General features: G+C 36.5%; 2 protein-coding genes across 3 annotated transcripts; one reads left to right on the top strand and one right to left on the bottom strand.

The window, feature by feature from the left end:
• The first annotated feature begins 1,056 nt into the window (after window positions 1-1,056).
• On the top strand, window positions 1,057-10,761 carry LOC141846754 (putative serine/threonine-protein kinase At1g54610). 2 transcript variants are annotated; one of them, XM_074734796.1, is made up of 7 exons: window positions 1,057-1,479; window positions 1,560-1,844; window positions 2,778-3,095; window positions 4,915-5,142; window positions 7,020-7,120; window positions 8,809-8,917; window positions 10,070-10,761. In XM_074734796.1, the coding sequence occupies exons 1-7, from the start codon at window positions 1,117-1,119 to the stop codon at window positions 10,403-10,405; spliced, it is 1,740 nt and encodes a 579-aa protein (XP_074590897.1). In that variant the 5' UTR covers window positions 1,057-1,116; the 3' UTR covers window positions 10,406-10,761. The 2 variants fall into 2 exon arrangements, with proteins under 2 accessions (XP_074590897.1, XP_074590896.1); XM_074734795.1 differs by having other exon boundaries at window positions 8,809-8,929.
• Window positions 10,762-14,111: 3,350 nt separating this feature from the next.
• Window positions 14,112-15,676, bottom strand: LOC141846727 (CASP-like protein 1D1). Its single transcript, XM_074734766.1, has 3 exons — window positions 15,365-15,676; window positions 15,151-15,277; window positions 14,112-14,494 (listed from the first exon to the last, which is right to left on the bottom strand). The coding sequence occupies exons 1-3, from the start codon at window positions 15,598-15,600 to the stop codon at window positions 14,264-14,266; spliced, it is 594 nt and encodes a 197-aa protein (XP_074590867.1). The 5' UTR covers window positions 15,601-15,676; the 3' UTR covers window positions 14,112-14,263.
• Between the last annotated feature and the right edge of the window lie 2,956 nt (window positions 15,677-18,632).

Below are 18,632 nucleotides of genomic sequence, written 5' to 3'. Positions count from 1 at the left end.
GGGTTGGCATCGTTCTGCATTGATCAAGTGTTGAGCCTACCGCATGGTCTTGAAGGTTCCTAATAGTGAATTGTAATCACATTGGATGGTTAATGTTAAAGGTCGACATTCTTGGACTGTCGAACCGTGGATTTCAAACTATTGAACCATCGATTCTGGATCATGATAAGATCTGAATGTATGCACCATCATTTTTTAATAAAAATTTGAAAGAAAAAATAAACTAAAAACAACAAATAAGTATAATGTAATATTTTTGAGTTTCTGGAATATTAAGTAAAATAAGAAGCAAAGGGAAAGTTTTTTTTTGGAAAAATTAAAAGATTACCCCAAATTATTAAAAATATCATGCTCTTTTAAAATGAAAAAGAAAAAGCCAAAAGAATATTCCTTATATTGAAGATACCTTTATTCCAGCTTCATTGCTATAACGTATACGTGTAAAGTTAAATTAATATAATTTAATAAAATTCTATACCTAAAATAATTTTATATCAAAAAAAATATTTATCAACTTAATTAAAATTATTTTAATATGACTAAAATCACCACGTTATAGTAGTCAATTAATAATTTTAATTAAATTGATAAAAAAATTATTATTCTAAAAGTGGTATATATAGATATTTTTACTAAATTAAATTAATTTCTTTTTATACATTATAATTATGCGGAACCTTTTGACAATCCAGATAATCGGGGTCAAGGGGCGTTCTTTTATTCCCGCACACTCTTTTATCCGCATAAATACACGACAAAGAATCACCTTCCATATGACTCGCTGCTTGTCGCTTTCTTCCTTCATATCCTTATGCGTTCGCCCAACCACCGCATAATAATGCTTTCCAACTCCATCTTTGACTTCCTTTTTAATAATCGTCTCCTAATCCTCCCTTAACAACCACTCTAATCACCTTCTCTTTGGCTATTGTGTGCTAATCCTCCCTTAACAGCAGTTCTAATCACGTATGGACGTGATTAATGACTTCAGCTTCACTAATTAAAATCCTCCTTAATTATTTATTCTTTCTACACGCGAAATATCGTACCTTGTGGTATCTCGTCACCGTCCTCCTCCCTTCTCTGACCCGGCGGCGAGCGGCGATGACCTGAGCCATGGGCTGCGTCCTCGCCAAGGAGGCGTCGCCTCCCCCCTCTTCCGCCTCCCTCGAAGTCCCCTCCCGCCGCCGAGAGAAGGATCAGGCGGCGGGAGCGGGGTCCGGCCGCAAATCGCTGGCCTCGCTCCCTAAAGTCGAGGCCGCCACTGATTCGCGGAAGGAGGGGAAGGATCTACAGGCCGAGGACGGCCAGAAGAGCCGCCGCCGGTCGAGACCTGACCCGAGGCTGAGCAATCCCCCGGGGCATGTCCACGGCGAGCAAGTCGCCGCTGGGTGGCCCGCCTGGCTCTCCCGCGCTGCTGGGGAGGCCATCAAAGGGTGGACGCCGCGTCGGGCGGATACCTTCGAGAAGATCGATAAGGCGAGTTTTCTGCTGGAACAACTCCTTTTGCTGCAATTCAGTAGTTTGTGTGCTAAAGATGCCATTTTTGTTCTGAACAGATTGGGCAGGGGACGTATAGTAATGTTTACAAGGCGAAGGACATATTGAGCGGCAAAATCGTGGCTCTGAAGAAGGTTAGGTTTGATATTATGGAGCCGGAAAGTGTGAGATTTATGGCTAGGGAGATCCTTATCCTGCGGCATCTGGATCACCCAAACATCGTTAAGTTAGAGGGGTTGGTGACATCAAGGATGTCATGTAGCTTGTATTTGGTCTTCGAATACATGGAGCATGACCTAGCTGGTCTTGCAGCGAGCCCTACCATAAAATTCACGGAGCCTCAGGTTAGATTCTAACTGTAGAAGATTAATTATGATGAGATAGTTTTTAATTCAATTGTATGATTACACATATGGGGTATTTAAATCCCCACACTTTGACTCATTCAGTCATCTCCTTATAATTATGGAGAATAAATAGTATTGTTTGATAAGGTTGTACAAGACCTTCCCATAACACAAATAGTCTACTGATTCATTCTTGTTTGGCATTTGTCAACAACTCAAACTGACATGGTTGATGCAAACTTCAGCTTGAAATACTTGTGCATGACAATTGGTGAAGATATCTGCCAAGAATTGCTAGATGGAAATGATGTCTAACAAAATAACAAAAATGTATTTGGTGCTCTTAAAAAGATACCATTGCTGGCAATTTGAATAACATTTTGGTTGCACAGTATAATAATATAGGTGTAGATTGTGACAACCTGGGGTCACTTAGTCATTAAATCTATAAAAGCTTAAAGTATTGCAAGAGCACAATTGTCTGTGTCTATACTAGAACAAGCAATTGAATACTTCTTATTGCACCATGAAATAAGAATTACAAGTAAGAAACATAAGCTTGTAGTAGGTTGTCGATTGGTGGGATCATCAACCCAATTAATGTTTGAATAAGTTGGTAATTGAAGAGATGATTTTGAGGAGAAATGAAAAACATGAAAAACACTGCTTTTGATGTACTTGCAAAGTACTATCGCAAATGTTCATTTTGATGAGTTAACTTAAATTGTCCAACAATATGGCCAATAAAAGAGATATAAGAATTTAGAATTTCACCAATTATATATGAAGTGTAATCCAAGAACAAATCTTCATTGTGTTGTAGTCTGAGATTTTACTCCAGTACAATATAATTTTATTTGGATGCATAAATTCTACCTTCAAAATGAGATTTTTTCTTCTGATTCTTTGTTAAATTTTTATGTTGAACAGATCAAGTGTTACATGCACCAACTTTTGTCTGGATTAGAGCACTGCCACAACAATGGTGTGCTGCATCGCGACATTAAGGGTTCAAATCTCCTACTTGACAATGAGGGATCACTCAAGATTGCAGACTTTGGCTTGGCTACTTTCTTTGATCCTAATCACAAGCATCCTATGACTAGTCGGGTGGTAACTCTTTGGTATCGGGCCCCAGAGTTGCTCTTGGGAGCCACGGATTACAGTGTGGGAATCGACTTGTGGAGTGCTGGCTGTATTTTAGCAGAATTGTTGGCTAGGAAGCCTATTATGCCTGGGAGGACTGAGGTAGGTTTTTAGTTGTTTGTTTGTTTGTTTTGTTTCTTGGCATAATATTTTTTAGTTGGTTTCAGCAAAGGTTTTCAGTAGCCTTTTATTGGACAAATGTAGAGCACTATGTTGAACTATATCATCTTAAAAATCTATGCACTGTAAAAAAATTATAGCATCATTGTATAAGGATGGAAAGGATTGAATGGTGACAAGATAGAGCATAGAGAATTATCATCAAGGTAAAATTTGTAATCCTTGCAATCTCATAGATATCTGTCATCTTTATAGTTCAGATTGGATAAAGTGCATTCAAGGAACGACAACTGCAGTTAAGTACTAGGATTATAAACAAATTAACACTTTTTGTTATCATTGTAGAAAATTTGTTTCATGAAGTAGCATATGTGCATACAGTGCTTCACCACCTTGCATATGTACCCATAGTCATATGCTTATATAATCTCATATTGCTTTAGTTCTCAACTATCTGATCTCTCTCAAGCTAGTTTATTAGTTAAGCCACCAGCCTAGATGAGAAAAAAATGATCAATCTTATTTTTATTTTATTCAAGAATCAACAAAATGATTAGGAAAGAGATTCCTTAGCCATAAAAAATCTGATGGATTGATGAGTTAGGGGAAAAAATCTGCATATAATTTGAATTTTGATAATCATTATGAATGGAAAATGTAATTTTTATATGATTTTAAGTAAATTAGGTATTTATGAAAGCAATTGTTTCTAAATAATTTTTATGATGCCTGCATATGCTTAGTATATGTGTCTACCTAAATAAAGTATATGCATTGTGTATTGACCTGCATACCTCATCCATAAGTAGCATAAAACCTTGTGTTATTTGATAAGAACTAGTCATTTGAGAGACCGTAATGGACATAGGTGAAACTGTGTTTAAACACACAATGAAATGTATAGAGGAGTTCAGAAATCATGACTGAGATGTTACGTTGTGTGATGAAAAGGCTGTACAAGAGACCAATTCTGTATGTAACCTGGTCCTTGCAGAAAAAAACAATGCTGTTTTTAGGTTACCACCCGAGAGATAGGTTTATGTTGGTTATCTTTGTTGTATAATGGCTATTCTTTTTTTTTTTTAAGCATGTATATGTTGATATGTGAGCTAACTATGACTATGCCAATGCTTAAATATTAAAGCTTAGTTGCCCATGAAAGTTTCATTCTGAGTATTATATGGAAGATTACAATATGGTTAAGGGCCATGCTCAAAAGGTTTTTAACATTATTTATGTTGACCGTCAGGGCCTATCAATCGGCATTGACACTTTTATCGTGATTTAAAAAGATGTAGATACTAGCAATATGGTCTATATGCATTTGAACGAAGGGATATGAACTATGCAGTCACTCCCAAATATTTTGAAGAAACAGCTTATTTTGTTGCACCAAAGATCATAATATATGATATGGAAATTCACAGCATAATATCTACATGTTTATGCTATGCAGTTGCTTAACTATTGTGCTTCAATCTTGGGTTTTGGTTATCTGATAATAATTACTTCCAAAAAAAGATAGATTGATAACTCACTGTAGATAGATATGCTGATAAAGGAGATTTGAAGGAATTCATACACCTTGCTATATTATGGTTTTCATCTTTCCATAAATGCATCATTTATGATAATTGTTAAATTGCACTGGTGTGCCTGATCTAGGTATGCTTGTAACTTATGAGTTAACAGACATTGTTAATGCTTGACTTTCTATTCCATGCATTAATAAAAACAGTAATGCTTATGGATACTGCATAGGTCCTTATCTCTTTCTGTTGATATGTATTCTCTTTATTAGGTTGAACAGCTGCATAAAATCTTCAAACTATGTGGTTCTCCTTCAGATGAATACTGGAAAAGGTCTAAGCTACCTCATGCTACAATTTTTAAACCCCAACAGCCTTATAAACGGTGCATACGAGAAACATTTAAAGATTTCCCACCACCATCCTTGCTATTGATTGAAACTCTTCTTGCAATTGATCCTGCAGATCGGCAAACTGCTACTGCAGCCTTAAATAGTGAGGTAAGTATTTCTGAACAATCTTTATCTTCTTTTGTAGCTTACATTGTTTGTCCAATAATGTTAGATGGTACCATAATACTAAGGGACCTACTTGTGAATAGCACATAATACAAAGTGTAAAGTGTAATTTTTACATTGATGAACAATAAACATAGGTAAAGGGGACTATCAGTAGATCAAACACTAATAATTTTCCCCATTAATCTTAATATGGAATTGGTGTTGTTGCCATCATGATATCCATTCGTTAGTGTTGATTGAATGTGGATGTGTGCATTACCTTCATGGTTTGTGCACTACCTTCACTTGTACACCATCCTCACCCTTGGCCAATCCCTTGCCACACTTCTCTTTTCCAGACATCATCTCCTCATCAAACACTTTACCTACAGATTTCTCAAGATTATAGCAACTATGGTTGCACAGGCCCACCTTCAATCTCCACTCGTGCTCGATCCTTCCTGTTTGTGGAAGCAGTCTTCATTGGCGAGTCTTTTGCAAAATAGAAGCCTTTGAACTCACCTGCTTCCTACCATTCCAAAAGCTTATGCCTATCCGGGTCTAGCCCTTGTTATTGGCCATGCTCCCCTTATTCCTCTTCTTTATGAAAAAGGGTGATGCTAAGGGAAAACCAGCAACACTTTCCAGCAAGTTCTTCACCCTAGTTAGGTCCAGCCATGTTCCAACCTCCCTTTGGCATACCCTTCAATCACTTTCTGGCATAGCCGAAGAAGTGTGTGGCCATTGAACAAGGATAACACTTGCTTCATCCTCCCTACTCTGAATTGCAAGGATCACCCCCATGTTCAATGCCTACTATTCTTATTTCGTATCACTCATATTCTTGTGTTTTTGTGCCTTCATCAAGAGATGCCTTCCATCCAAAATATTGAACCTTAGCCGCTTGTCAGTTGATTCCCATTGCCTTTGTTTCGGACCTTACTAACTCCATGATGATTACCGCAGAGAAACTAAATGAAAAAAACTCTATTTTGTAGGTTGCAACAGTTCAAGTTTGGTTTTTGAGTTAAGGCCTTATGTTAGTGGATTTGTTTAAGCTATTTGACCTCTTGTGTCACTTCAATGATCCGACTCTCATGAGTATATTTTGTTGCTTCTTTTGGTGTGCGACTTGGACACAGGCTTGGGATTTGTATATAGGTGATATCTCTCTAGTCTATGATGTGATTGGTAGTTTTTTTCATTATGACAATCAGACACAGAGATAACCACTTATGGTGGCTGATCTAGGCTATTGCTGTTGATTTTTAAGATATCTTCTCAAGCACATTAGTTGTTAAGGTGTCTAAAAACAGGTCATTGGTAGTTTATCTTTCACATGTGTAGGGTGTTCAGGATATAAATGTATAGGCTGATACATTTCCTTATAGCATAAGCTTTTGTGATAAGTTGGCATCCAGTCAAATTTCACATGCTAAAAATTTGGAGTATAAACAAGCAATGACTATCTTCTCCTAAAAACTTGGAGCTTAAATAAGCAATTACTATCTTCTCTTAAAAACTTGGAGCTTAAACAAGCAATCACCATCTTCTCCTTTTGGAAGGCAAGTCTGACTTAAATCAGGCAGTCATTGAGTATATGATTTGAAGGGAATCAGTCAAAGAAAGAACTGATATAAAGAACCCACATATTCATCAACTTTTTACTTGCCTTGGTAGTTTGTTACACACACAACGCTCTTGGTCTACTATTCCTGAGTAGACTAAGATGTTAGGAATTCAAATATGTTCATAACTGCTGTGAGTGCTGAATTTCTATACTTGGAATTCTGCTCCTGTGAACTGCATAACATTCTAGTTTACCCTCTAAGCTTCTGGACTGGTTTTTCAACTGAATTATCTTTTTCTTTCTTTAGTTTTTTACAACTGCTCCACATGCATGTGATCCTTCAGACCTTCCAAAATATCCTCCAAGCAAAGAAATGGATGCTAAAATGAGGGATGAAGAAGCTAGAAGGTAAATGATAATTTTTTGTCCGTTTACATTTGTATCCAGATGAACTAGTTTGGCACATTAACTCATGTAAACTCAGGGTATTGAATTCGGGCAATTATGTGTTTATAGCCTTTCCTAATCAGCCACTATTGATTGCAATATTTGATTCAGGAAACATTTTGGATCATCATGTCAAACTAAAATTTTATAGCCTAGCTTATCCTTTTGTGTTGCTCATGTTTTTTTTTCTTTATTTCTAACTGAATAATAAATATTATTTGTTCAATTGCATCATTTTCTTTAAATTTATTGATTTATGTGCTAGAAATCTTACTCTTACTTTAATGGTTTTAAGATATCCAGTCCCATTATTTTCTTATTTATCTATAAATATGTAGACATACTTTCAACTTGGTAATAATTCTATCCCATTGTCAACTTAACACACTGCTCGACAATTTTTGAGTTATCACACCATTGACTTGATAATTTTAAATAATATTCAATTTTGAAATCTTGGACTAACTAATGGATAAGTTTTTCAGGACTATTTTTTACAACATTGTGAGTATACGTATGACTTTTAAGAAAAAGGAAAGTCAGAGCTAAGATCAAGTGACATCTCAAAAGTACAGACTAAATTTAGTAATTCACCTGCTTTTATTCTACCACCACAAAATTGTTAGATGTGTATGCTACATCTATACTTGTACCTAATGCTTGCAGATAGCATCCTATAACCAACCAATGTGGCTGCATATGCATCGGTAGTACTCTATCACATTACATATACCTACATATATGAACTTACCACTTTAATTTTAATTAAATCAACTAGATCCACAGTTTATTAACTCAGTCCAATGTAAAGATTGATTTCTCAAGGAAAAAAATTCAAAAAGTACTATGAAATCTTCGGTTTTCTTCTTCCTCTATTCCAAGCCCATAGCATAAGTCTGATCAATCCAATTAATGGTTCCAAACATAAAGATTCAAATAGAGTTAGAAAAGAAACATGGTTGACTAAAAAAAAGTACTCTTTAAGTGTAAAGGAATTATTATTTCATGATTTAAAGTATGAAGAAGTTTTTGCTTAATCATTAAATATGTTGTATATTGGAGAGCTATAAACTTAGACTGTACTTATATTTCCTTAATAATTATTGATAGTCTTAGATTACTTTTATGTCTCTTTTTAATTAATGGCAGGTGTAAACTATTTCTATGAATACAATTAATGTTAATTTTATTGATTATTAACTTTATGCACTTTCCATTAATACATTGTGTTAATGTGACTACTGTGTGACTTCATAACACAAATGCACTTTCTGTGTATACAATTAGTCTTGTGATTGAATCGACAACTAAATAACACATATACACTAGGGTGACCCAACTAGTTGCTGTCTATATAGTCATTTTAATATCTTCCCTCTGGATTTGCAATTGACTCATGTGATTTTTTTTTTCATTTTTGGTAGATGTAATTAAATTTGTTGTGCAGGTTGCAGACTAACGCAAATGCACTTTCTGTGTATACAATTAGTCTTGTGATTGAATCGGCAACTAAATAACACATATACACTAGGGTGACCCAACTAGTTGTTGTCTATATAGTCATTTTAATATCTTCCCTCTGGATTTGCAATTGACTCATGTGATTTTTTTTTTCATTTTTGGTAGATGTAATTAAATTTGCTGTGCAGGTTGCAGGCTGCTGGTGGGAAGGTCAATGCCAATGGATCAAAAAAATTGCGCACACGCGACAGACCTTTCAGAGCAGTTCGTGCAGCAGAGGCTAAAGCTGAAGTTCAAGTAAATATTGATGTATCCCATCACCTTTTTTCTTTGCCTCTTTGCTGTTGTGTACTTTTTCAATTTTCATAGCATTTATCTCCTGTTGTGCTATTATTATAGGGTTGAAAACTGATGTATATAATTTCTACAGTAAAGGAGGCTTTGTGTCAACTGTCAACCAATATAGACTAGACAAATAGATTATGGGTGTGTTTTTATGCCCTTGGCCCACTTGATGTCCAACTACCCAAGCCTTGTGCCATGAAACCTTTTGTCCCTGTGATTGCTTCAATATTGAATTCAAAATTATCATGAAAAAGAATAATATTATGTAGTTGTATCACGGAATATTGACTGTTAGATATTGGCTCACTTGTAGATAACCTCTATCTCACTGGTATGGAGATTTTGACCTGGCCAATGAAACAGAAAATTTGCAGCAGGGCCATGCATAGATGTATTGGTTAGCAGTTCATAATGCGCATAGCAACAATAGATGCCCCTTAAGGCATCTAACTTTTATTGTTTCCTTTACACTTATACAACACACTCAAACAATTTGAAAGGGAAAGTATGTTGGTGCGAGGAATAAAGATTTGGTAAATATACTTCTGGTCTTGTGGTTGAGACATTGCCTAATGTGGTGGAGATTGATTCCCGCAACAACACAACTTATAAGCTTATAATCCAAGGCTTTCTCTGTGGCTGGTCTTACTGTTATACAGATTAAGGTGTAGTTAAATCACTGCTAATGATGTTGGTGTTTATTGCATGGATAATAATATTAGTTCTTACTCTCATTCTTTGTAAGTCCATGATAGTTAGGGTGTGGTTATACTTCAGCTGACTGACTATTACAAACAGTGCCTTTACTCTTTTCCCTCCTTTAACAAACTTGATAACCATTGAGAATTTGCTTCAACTCATTTTCAATTTGGTCTCAGGTAACTCAAGAACTTCTCGATGAATTTTATCCTTACAATTTGAAGAGTTAAAATTGACTTCATTGGTGCCTTTTTCGTTACCCTAGTTGCATGAGATTGCTATCTTGGTCTTTCTTTTTTTCCTTGCTGCATTTTGCTTCATTTGATTCGATAACATCCAATGTTTATCTTACTTTATGACTTTTGTGCTTGAATTAGGATTCATGTTATGTCTTGTTACTTTCAGAGAAGGCAGCGTCTTATTACCCGCGCAAATGCAAAGAGCAAGAGTGAAAAGTTTCCTCCGCCACACCAAGATGGTGCTCTTGGATATCGATTGGATTCTTTACATCTCGTCGATCCTTCCTTGGATGACTCAGATACTTCATTCAGCGCGAGGCTTCCCTCCCAGAAGATGCCTGCAAATGCTTGGTCTGGACCACTGGTTGATGCTGCAGTTGGACACCCAAAGCACAAGAAGCAGATTGCCGCGCGCGCACGAAACTCCTCGCAAACAAAACAGTTTGGTGATGCTCACATTACCAAGGAAACTCACATAGAAAAGGGTAGCGCGCGATTCTGAGGTCCAATACCAGTTCAACTCTCTTCAGCTCTTCAAGACCAGGATCCATCTCCAGGCATGAGCTTGCGATACGATGATCCATCTCTTCAGACAAGAATTTATCCACCTCCCAAACCCTCTTCATCCGCTCAGTCACCCCGACTATTAACACTCGCAATTGAGGATTCCTTGTACATCGGTTCCTTCTCTTATCGCCCCCGACACTGGCTTAGGTTACATGAGACTCATTCCCTTTGTATGTTAAAGAAGAATTTACCTTCTGAAGCTTCATATTTTGACTTGTGAGATGTATAATCACTATTCTGAAAATTTACACACTGATCAAGTTGAAGAACTTCAGAATTCTGTTGTGTTTAGATATTTGCACTAGTATAAAGGGCAGCCCGGTTTTTATTGTACGCAGCCTAAAGAGACTGTTTTTAGGATTTGAACACAACATGACAATAATCCCCTTCATATTTGTACTAGTATATTTTCATATAATCACAACAACAATAATAAATTATAATTATTTATTTTTTTAACAATTTAGGTATCCAATTCTTCCAATAATACTTACATATAAGCTTTAACATCAGTACACACCCTTCACTCTTATTTGCATTACTATATATTTATATATTAATAGTAGACAAAAATACAAAAACATTTATTTAATTACATGCATTTTTTTCTTTTAATAATGCGTGCAATTTTAATTATTTTTTCATTTTTATAAAAACAAAAATATTTTAAAGGATTTTTAGGGTTTTTTTTTAATGTTTCCCTGAAACCGTATAATATACTTGCACGTGTCAGTTACCGTTACCAGATGAACTGTCCTCCGTACTTCTTCGCCGCCTCTTTGCTATCGATCACGCTCGACGCCGTCGAGGTCTTCGTGCTCGGCGGGTTGACTCCGACGGCTGGGGTTTGAGGCTTCCATGGATTAGGTCGGTCCATGGCCTCCCCTGCGGCGGCCGGCCTCATGAACTCCCTCAGTATCTCCGTCGCCGTCTCGATGTCGTTGGTCGCCCGCCCCAGTTGGCCTTCCACCGCGCCTCCCCACTCCGATCCACGGCCGGGGCGCCATGTAGCGCCACGGCCCCACGCGTCGTTCGGCCTGCTACCCCACCCGCTGCTGTTGTAGCCCTCGATGCGCCGCCCTTGGCCGTACGCGTCGACGCCGTCGTAGCTCCCATACTCCGGTTTCTGGAGAGGGAAGGTGTTGCCTTTGGGGAGCCCAAATCGGGGGTCGGCCGCGCTGGCTGTGGTCTGGATGTTGCTAAAGAAGGTTTGGGTTTTGAAAGCGTCGGATCTGAAGGCGTCGCCGCTCGGATCCCATCGCCGCTTGTAGGCATCAGAGCTGAAGGCATCTCCGCTTTGATCCCATCGCCCCAGGCCGCCGTCCTTTTGGGTCTGGGGAGGGTACTCGAACACTGCCGGAATTATCTTGCCGTCGCTGCCGATGAGCACCGGCTTGCACACGTGATCCTGACGCACCTCGGTTTTGTAGGTGACCGAAGGGGGCTTGTTCCAGCGGTCGATTCCATCGCCATCGTTGGAGCTCCACGACTGGAACCTGAAGCCCGTTCTCTCCTTGCCCCCAAATCTTCCATTGGAGTAGCTGTAGTCCCCCATTTCCACTCCTTTTTTCAGGTAACTAATTCACTCTTTCTTCAATCCTCTCAAAGAAGGAATTTTTAGTGCTTGCTCGAATTAATCTTTGAGTTTCTGCTTCTAATTTATACACAAGCAGGAGGAATCATCTTGCGGGCCGTCCAAATGTAATAATGGCCTCAACGAGGCAAGTGGTGTGGAATCCTATTCTTTCTTGATAGAAGAGCTTTACAATAATGGATGCAGCATATGTTCTTCTCCAGATTTAATAAGTGATCAACAGGGAACAACATCTTCTCCTTTTGAGAAAGTTTGATCTCCAGATGCTCTGCACTTGTAGCCAATTGCTGAGCATCAACAAAATTCTTTGGGAGAGTCATCAGCAGAGGCTACCAGATGAAAACATACTGTAAATGGTAACATTCTTCATTTGGATCAATTGATTTGTTCAGAGAATATGTTTGTTTAAGGAGCAATGATACACTACATGAAAGTGTAGCATGAAAACATAACATGACACACTCCATGCAGTGCATACAGTGGATCTCACATCCATGCATGTAGTGCGTCATGTTGAGTTTTCATACTACGTTCATGTAGTATATCATTTTTCTTGTTTAAGTAGCTAGACTTGGCAAATTAAGCATTATACATGTATAGATCATTAGTTTTGGGTATCTTAATCAACCCAATGTAAGGCTCATTAATGCATGAAGCTTCTTTGCTCATCTTTCTTGGATGTCATCTTCAGTCTTGCAGGTTTCATTGAGCGAATATCAACAATGATTTGACCATTTAGACAATCTTACTATCAATGTGCTATTAAGTATTAGATTGCCTCTAGATAGACATTAATAATATAAGGGGATAAGGGGGGCATTCAAGCATTGACTTAAAAAGTCATCATCACAGTATGCAAGGTGAAGCAGTTTAAAAGATAGGAGCAACTATAGTATCATGTTATCATTTTAAAAAAACATTCCCCCCAAAGTTGAGTTTCGTTGGAACATCTATTTTACCCAATAGTCAAATGTAGTCAATTAGCTCATTTAGAACCTCTTTCTTTAACTTTGCAGCATTTCCATTCTCTTTTTAAAAACATATATATCAGCACATAAATCTATATCTAGTCTTTTACAAGTTTAATTTATGGACAATAGAGAGTGGATGGGAATTTTATCCTCTAAACGCTGGGCCTTTTCCCCTCCCCATGTCTTATTGACTATGTGATTGCCCCATTGAAGGACATTCTTGTTCATGTTCTTTCCCATCCCGGTGAACAACAAACCCTTTATTGTCCATGATTTCTCCTCCACAGGATGAGGCAGTGCAAAGGTATGGCTGGCTTCTCAATCCACAGAGAGACAATCAAAGTCGTGTTTTTGTTTTTGTACCTATCCTATGATGCAGAGCACCGTCCCTGTTGGTGTCTACTCTTCTTCACCCCTTATACAACCCAAATAGCCTCTTCAGCATTGGCAAGATCATGGTCTCAGTGTGCCCAAAACACAGCTACCATGTTCTACAACGTGCTGCCTCTTCCCAATCAGCTTCTATGCACCTTACCCCTTCCATTAGCACTTTTCTTGAGGATGTTTCTGGTGTCGGATTTTCCACTATGGTGCTGTGTTCAGTCTATGTTCTGCATTGAACCATTTTGCTACTGGTTACTGGTTACTAATCAGTTCCAAGAGACTAATGCTCCGTTTGATATTATCCATCCTTAGTTTGCTGTCAAGAACTGAAAGAAAACAATACGGAATAATGCACATATAAATGTTAGGATAGGCAGGGCTTATTAGGCTTGGCGTATTTGGGCTTGGTCGTCATGACTTCCGCAAGCCACAATTACTCCCTATAGATGTGTCATTTTTCTACACAGAGGAAGAACATTGGCATCTCACATTTTCCACTGGTTTCGCACAAAATTTGTTATGATGATTCAAGTTTGACCTCCTTCACATCTACAGCAATAGCAAGGCCTGTTTCTTTACTCCCTTCTGTTGGTTTTGACGTGATCCTTCTACTACTTTATTAGATTCAGGAAAACTTTCTGCTACTACATTAGATTCCTCTAGACTTATGCAATGTTCTCTAGACTGTCAACTCAAAGTTAAGTTACTTTAATCATTACCATGATTTGAAGCAAGCAGTTTACATCACAAACTACAAATAAGTGCTTGAGTTTCACACAGTACTACCTAATTAACTGCTAACTAATGCATAACTAGAGATGGCTGATGCAAGGAGTTGTTGTGACTAAGAGAAGTTGTGGCTTCTCAGATACAGTGAATAGGTAGATAACATCACCAACAAGACCAGAATGATAGCAGCGAGCAGAGAGATGCTGACTGAGCTGCCGATGCTTGTGCAGAACTTGTCGAATTGATTGCATATTTTCATCCAGAAAATGTGGGAGTTGCCCCTCAAAGCAATGTAGGCAATGGACGCCACTGCTCCAGTAGCTGAGGCCATGATTCCACCCATGAGCTACAAAGGAACAGGTAAGGAATTCAGGAGGTAATTGGCATACTTTTATTTATTGCTTACAGATTCATGCTTAGCTTCTAAATGATCATTATTCTTTTTAATTTAGACTTAATCACATGATTAAGGTGCTGAAATACAATTTAGTTGCAATTATGCTTTACATAGGACAAGTGACCATAGGATTATAAAATACATAAATATCTCATTGATAGGCCTTTTGGAAAGCTCAAAAATAAAATCATGAGAGCGTGGGTCCAAAAGTAGACAATATCGTACCTTAGGGCAGCCGCAACGCAGCATTAATGGGCATTAATAACACCCAAGAGAGAGAAAAGTATGATGTGGCACATGAACGCGTATGTGAGGTGGGCCAGCCAGGCTGGCCCACCACATGCATTTTTTTTTATTTTTTTAGTGTTATAATATGGTAACGCGGTTGCAGATGCTTTTATGGAGATATATATGGATTCCATCAGATTTAACATAAGGAGCTTACAATTTGGTTGCAATTATGCTTTGGAATAGGACAAGTGACCATAGGGTTGAAAAATACATAAAATGCCAAAGAAAGTGTTTGGAGGCTAGCAATAAATTAGTCCATATTTGAAATGGAAATTAGGCGACTATGAATTATATTGAAATAGAGAGAGTGGTACGGCATCCATGGCGGAGAAGAAGAGGAGCAACTTGGTGGGTTGACTTGGTTTGGCGATGGAGGAAGCAGAGAGGATCGAGGTGAGGAGACTATATAAGCAAGTTACTGAGCACGCCACCACGAAGTATCTGCAAATTAATTAATTATTGCCTATATTATAATTTAATCAAGTTGGAAAACGGTAATCTAATAAAATAATTTAGTCGACTGCTTACATAAGAGCAGGGGAGTAGTTGAACTTGGCGACCCACTTCAAGGAGTATATGTACTTGGTTTGCTTGCTGGTCACCGTCACCACCAGCGCCACCAGGGTCGCTACGAACAGCAGCAGCCGCAGGCCGAGGTCCGCCGCCTTGAGCAGATTCGTGGGCGCTGCTGCCACTGGCGGTGGGTCGGCCTTGCCGGCGGTCTTGCTGGCCTGCTCGGCCTCTGTTGGGTTGGAGGAAGCCATGCTTGATCGCTCCTGCTCCTTGATTCAGAAGTGTGGAGAGGCAAAGCAAGCAACAGTACGTATGTTTATAAGGATAATTTTCAAAGATTTAATTTATAAATATTGACTAAAGTTAGACGGTAAAGAATGAAGACAAAGAAATAAAAATTATTTTCTTGTTAATTTTCTTGCAAGAAACCATCCTGAAGCAGACAATCGATCCAGGGAGTATGGATAGGGATACCATCCTTGGCCAATCATTTAATAGAATCTATGACAAGAATACAATTTTATGAAATAGTATTAATTCTGTTTATTCGATTGTGAATATCAGAATTAATCTTTTAAAATTTATTAATGTGAAAGAATATCAAAAATTAAAAAAGTAAATTATACTTTCAAAAATATTATTAAATTAAAAATTCTTTTAATATTAATTAAATAATTATTTAAATAAATCTAAAATACTAAGATGCAAAGAAGAAGAAAAAATTTTAACGAATTTGAAATCTTCTATTGATTCTATGGGTTGTATTGAACGTGGGAATCAATCTTATAAAACTTATTAATTTGAAAGAATATCAAAAAAAATAAAAATAAACGATACTATCAAAAATATTATTAAACTAAAAATTCTTTTAATATCAATTAAATAATTATTTAAATAGATCCAAAATTAAATCTTAAAAATTTTAAACGGACTTAAAATTTAAAAATATAAAAGATAAAAATAACTCAAAAAAAAATAATCTTTAAATCCTCCTGCATCAATCATCTCAAAGAACTCTTTCTCGAATTTAGAATAGTATTAAATGATAGTCCAAAAAAAAATTACTCTGATATCAACTTAACAAAATGAACAGACTGCTATTAGATGATGTTGCTAATTGATTTTGTCGCATTAAGTGAGATCTATTGTATAAAAGTTCATAGTATGATGAAAAGGCACTGTATACTAATTAAGATCATATCTTGCATAAAAGTATCAACAAATTTCTTTTCTTCATCCAAAGCAAGTAATGACTCATCATTGTTTTCGTCAATTGATGGATCAATAGCCTTAGCTTCGAGGTGGCCACTCTTGAAGTCTTCAATGACGTTCCCGGGGCAATGGTGCAACGGTAGCGACTCTTCGATCCCCAACTACGGCGTATTTGCAGTTTTTCTTCAATGACATTGCATGATGTTACATCGTCACAAATTTTATATTATCATTTTTTTTAAGTCTTCAATGACAATGCATGATGTTACATGACAAATTTTATTGTTATTGATAGGAGCAACACAAATTTTCTTAGTTTCAACACTAGTAGCCAGAGGTTTTTCACTCACCTCAAGGTTTCGTATCCATTTTTTCGATACCTTTAATCTTCTGGTCCTTTGCATCCGTAGATTGAAAAAACATATGTTTAGATTCTTCTTGTTCTTCAAGAACTTCTTCTCAGTACTATTCTCCGATATGATATCATGCACTGCATCTTCATGTTACTCCATCATCGGAATCTTCTCTTTCTCATTGTTTTGAACAAAACTCAAATATGGAAGTTCTTTTCCATTAACTGTGCCTCCATTTGAGAAATTCTCAATTTTGGAAACATGCAATACGCTGCCACCAACTTCATCGACCTCATCATCATCATAAATTAAATCACCGATTATTTCAATCTTGCCGTCCACATCTTCCTTATAATAACAAAGTTCTTCAACCTCATCAAACTAATCAAAGAATTCATCAGTTCACAACATATCAGAAAACTCAAGAAGTTCAACTGAAAATTCAATATCTATGTACAATTCATCTTGACCACTATTCTAAAATTTCAGAAATCCAAATCGTATAAATTCAATGAGTTTCGATCAAAATTCATTGATGGACCTAGATAGTTTTGATCAGACTCATTCCAACTTCTGTGGATTTATTAGGTGAACTTGAGTCTAAATAAGCCCTGATTTACTATTTTAAAATCTTCTCAATAATACTCAAAATAAATTGAAACTTTCAACCACTTGGTATTGATTTTCGAAGACCTGGTGGTGATGATGCTGATCTTCGAAAATTAATATCATAGTATATAAGAAGAATCAATACTATGGTGTTGATTTCTGAAGATCAACATCATTGTGATTTTCAGAAACCAACACCACAGCGATATTGTATTTAAGTTGTGATACTGATTTTTAAAAATCAATATTAAAATTATTTTTTATTTTATTGTATTTATTAATAAAATCAGCTCTAATTATTATTATTATTTATTCTTTTATAATTAGATATTATATATATATATATATATTTAAAATATTTTATTAACTTCTTTTATATTTTTAATTTTGTTTATTAAAGTTTAAAAATAAAAATAAATAAATTTAGAGAATTATCTATTATAGTTTAAATTAAAATTTAATTTAATTTAAAAGAAAAGAGAAGAAAGAAAAGATGTTGTATGAAAAAGAAAAGAAAAGAAAGAGAAGAGAAGAAATGTTGCATGTAAGGAAGAGAGAAAATAAAAGAGAAAAAGTTAATTGTCGGCAGAGGGGTAAAATGAAAATCATGTACATCTTTGAGAAAAACAAAAATCAAGTGTGATTTTTTTGGACATTCTCAAATTTTCCATGCGTCGATTGAGAATTTGTCGTTGCATCTATATGGATATTTTATCTATTGTTTGTTTTTTTAGGAAGGTCAAGCAATTGTCTTGGCAAAAGAAGAAAATTAGGCTCAAGGAAAATCTTTGAAAGGGGTTTGTAGTACGTCTCCCATTGTCATGAACAACACATGAACTGAATTTTTTTTAGTTTGTCTAAGTTTCAGCTATTAATTTTAAAGATAGACAATCTTCTTTAATTCACTTATTATTTTAGAATATAATTTTACATACTCCACCTCTAAAATATTTATTCCATTTTAAAATTTAAACTCACTTATTATTTTTCTAAATGTTTACCACTTGATGAGACCTACATGGGTATTTTATCTATTGTTTATTGTTTTAGGAAGGTCAAGCAATTATCTTGGTAGAAGAAGAAAATTGGGCTCAAGGAAAATCTTCGAA

This window comes from Curcuma longa, chromosome 15, assembly GCF_044706935.1.
Source record: "Curcuma longa cultivar G26 ecotype Majalengka, Jawa Barat chromosome 15, ITB_CL_G26_1.1, whole genome shotgun sequence".
NCBI lineage: Eukaryota > Viridiplantae > Streptophyta > Magnoliopsida > Zingiberales > Zingiberaceae > Curcuma > Curcuma longa.
Note: the sequence above shows the minus strand (reverse complement) of the source record. Positions and strands in the feature narration are given on the sequence as shown.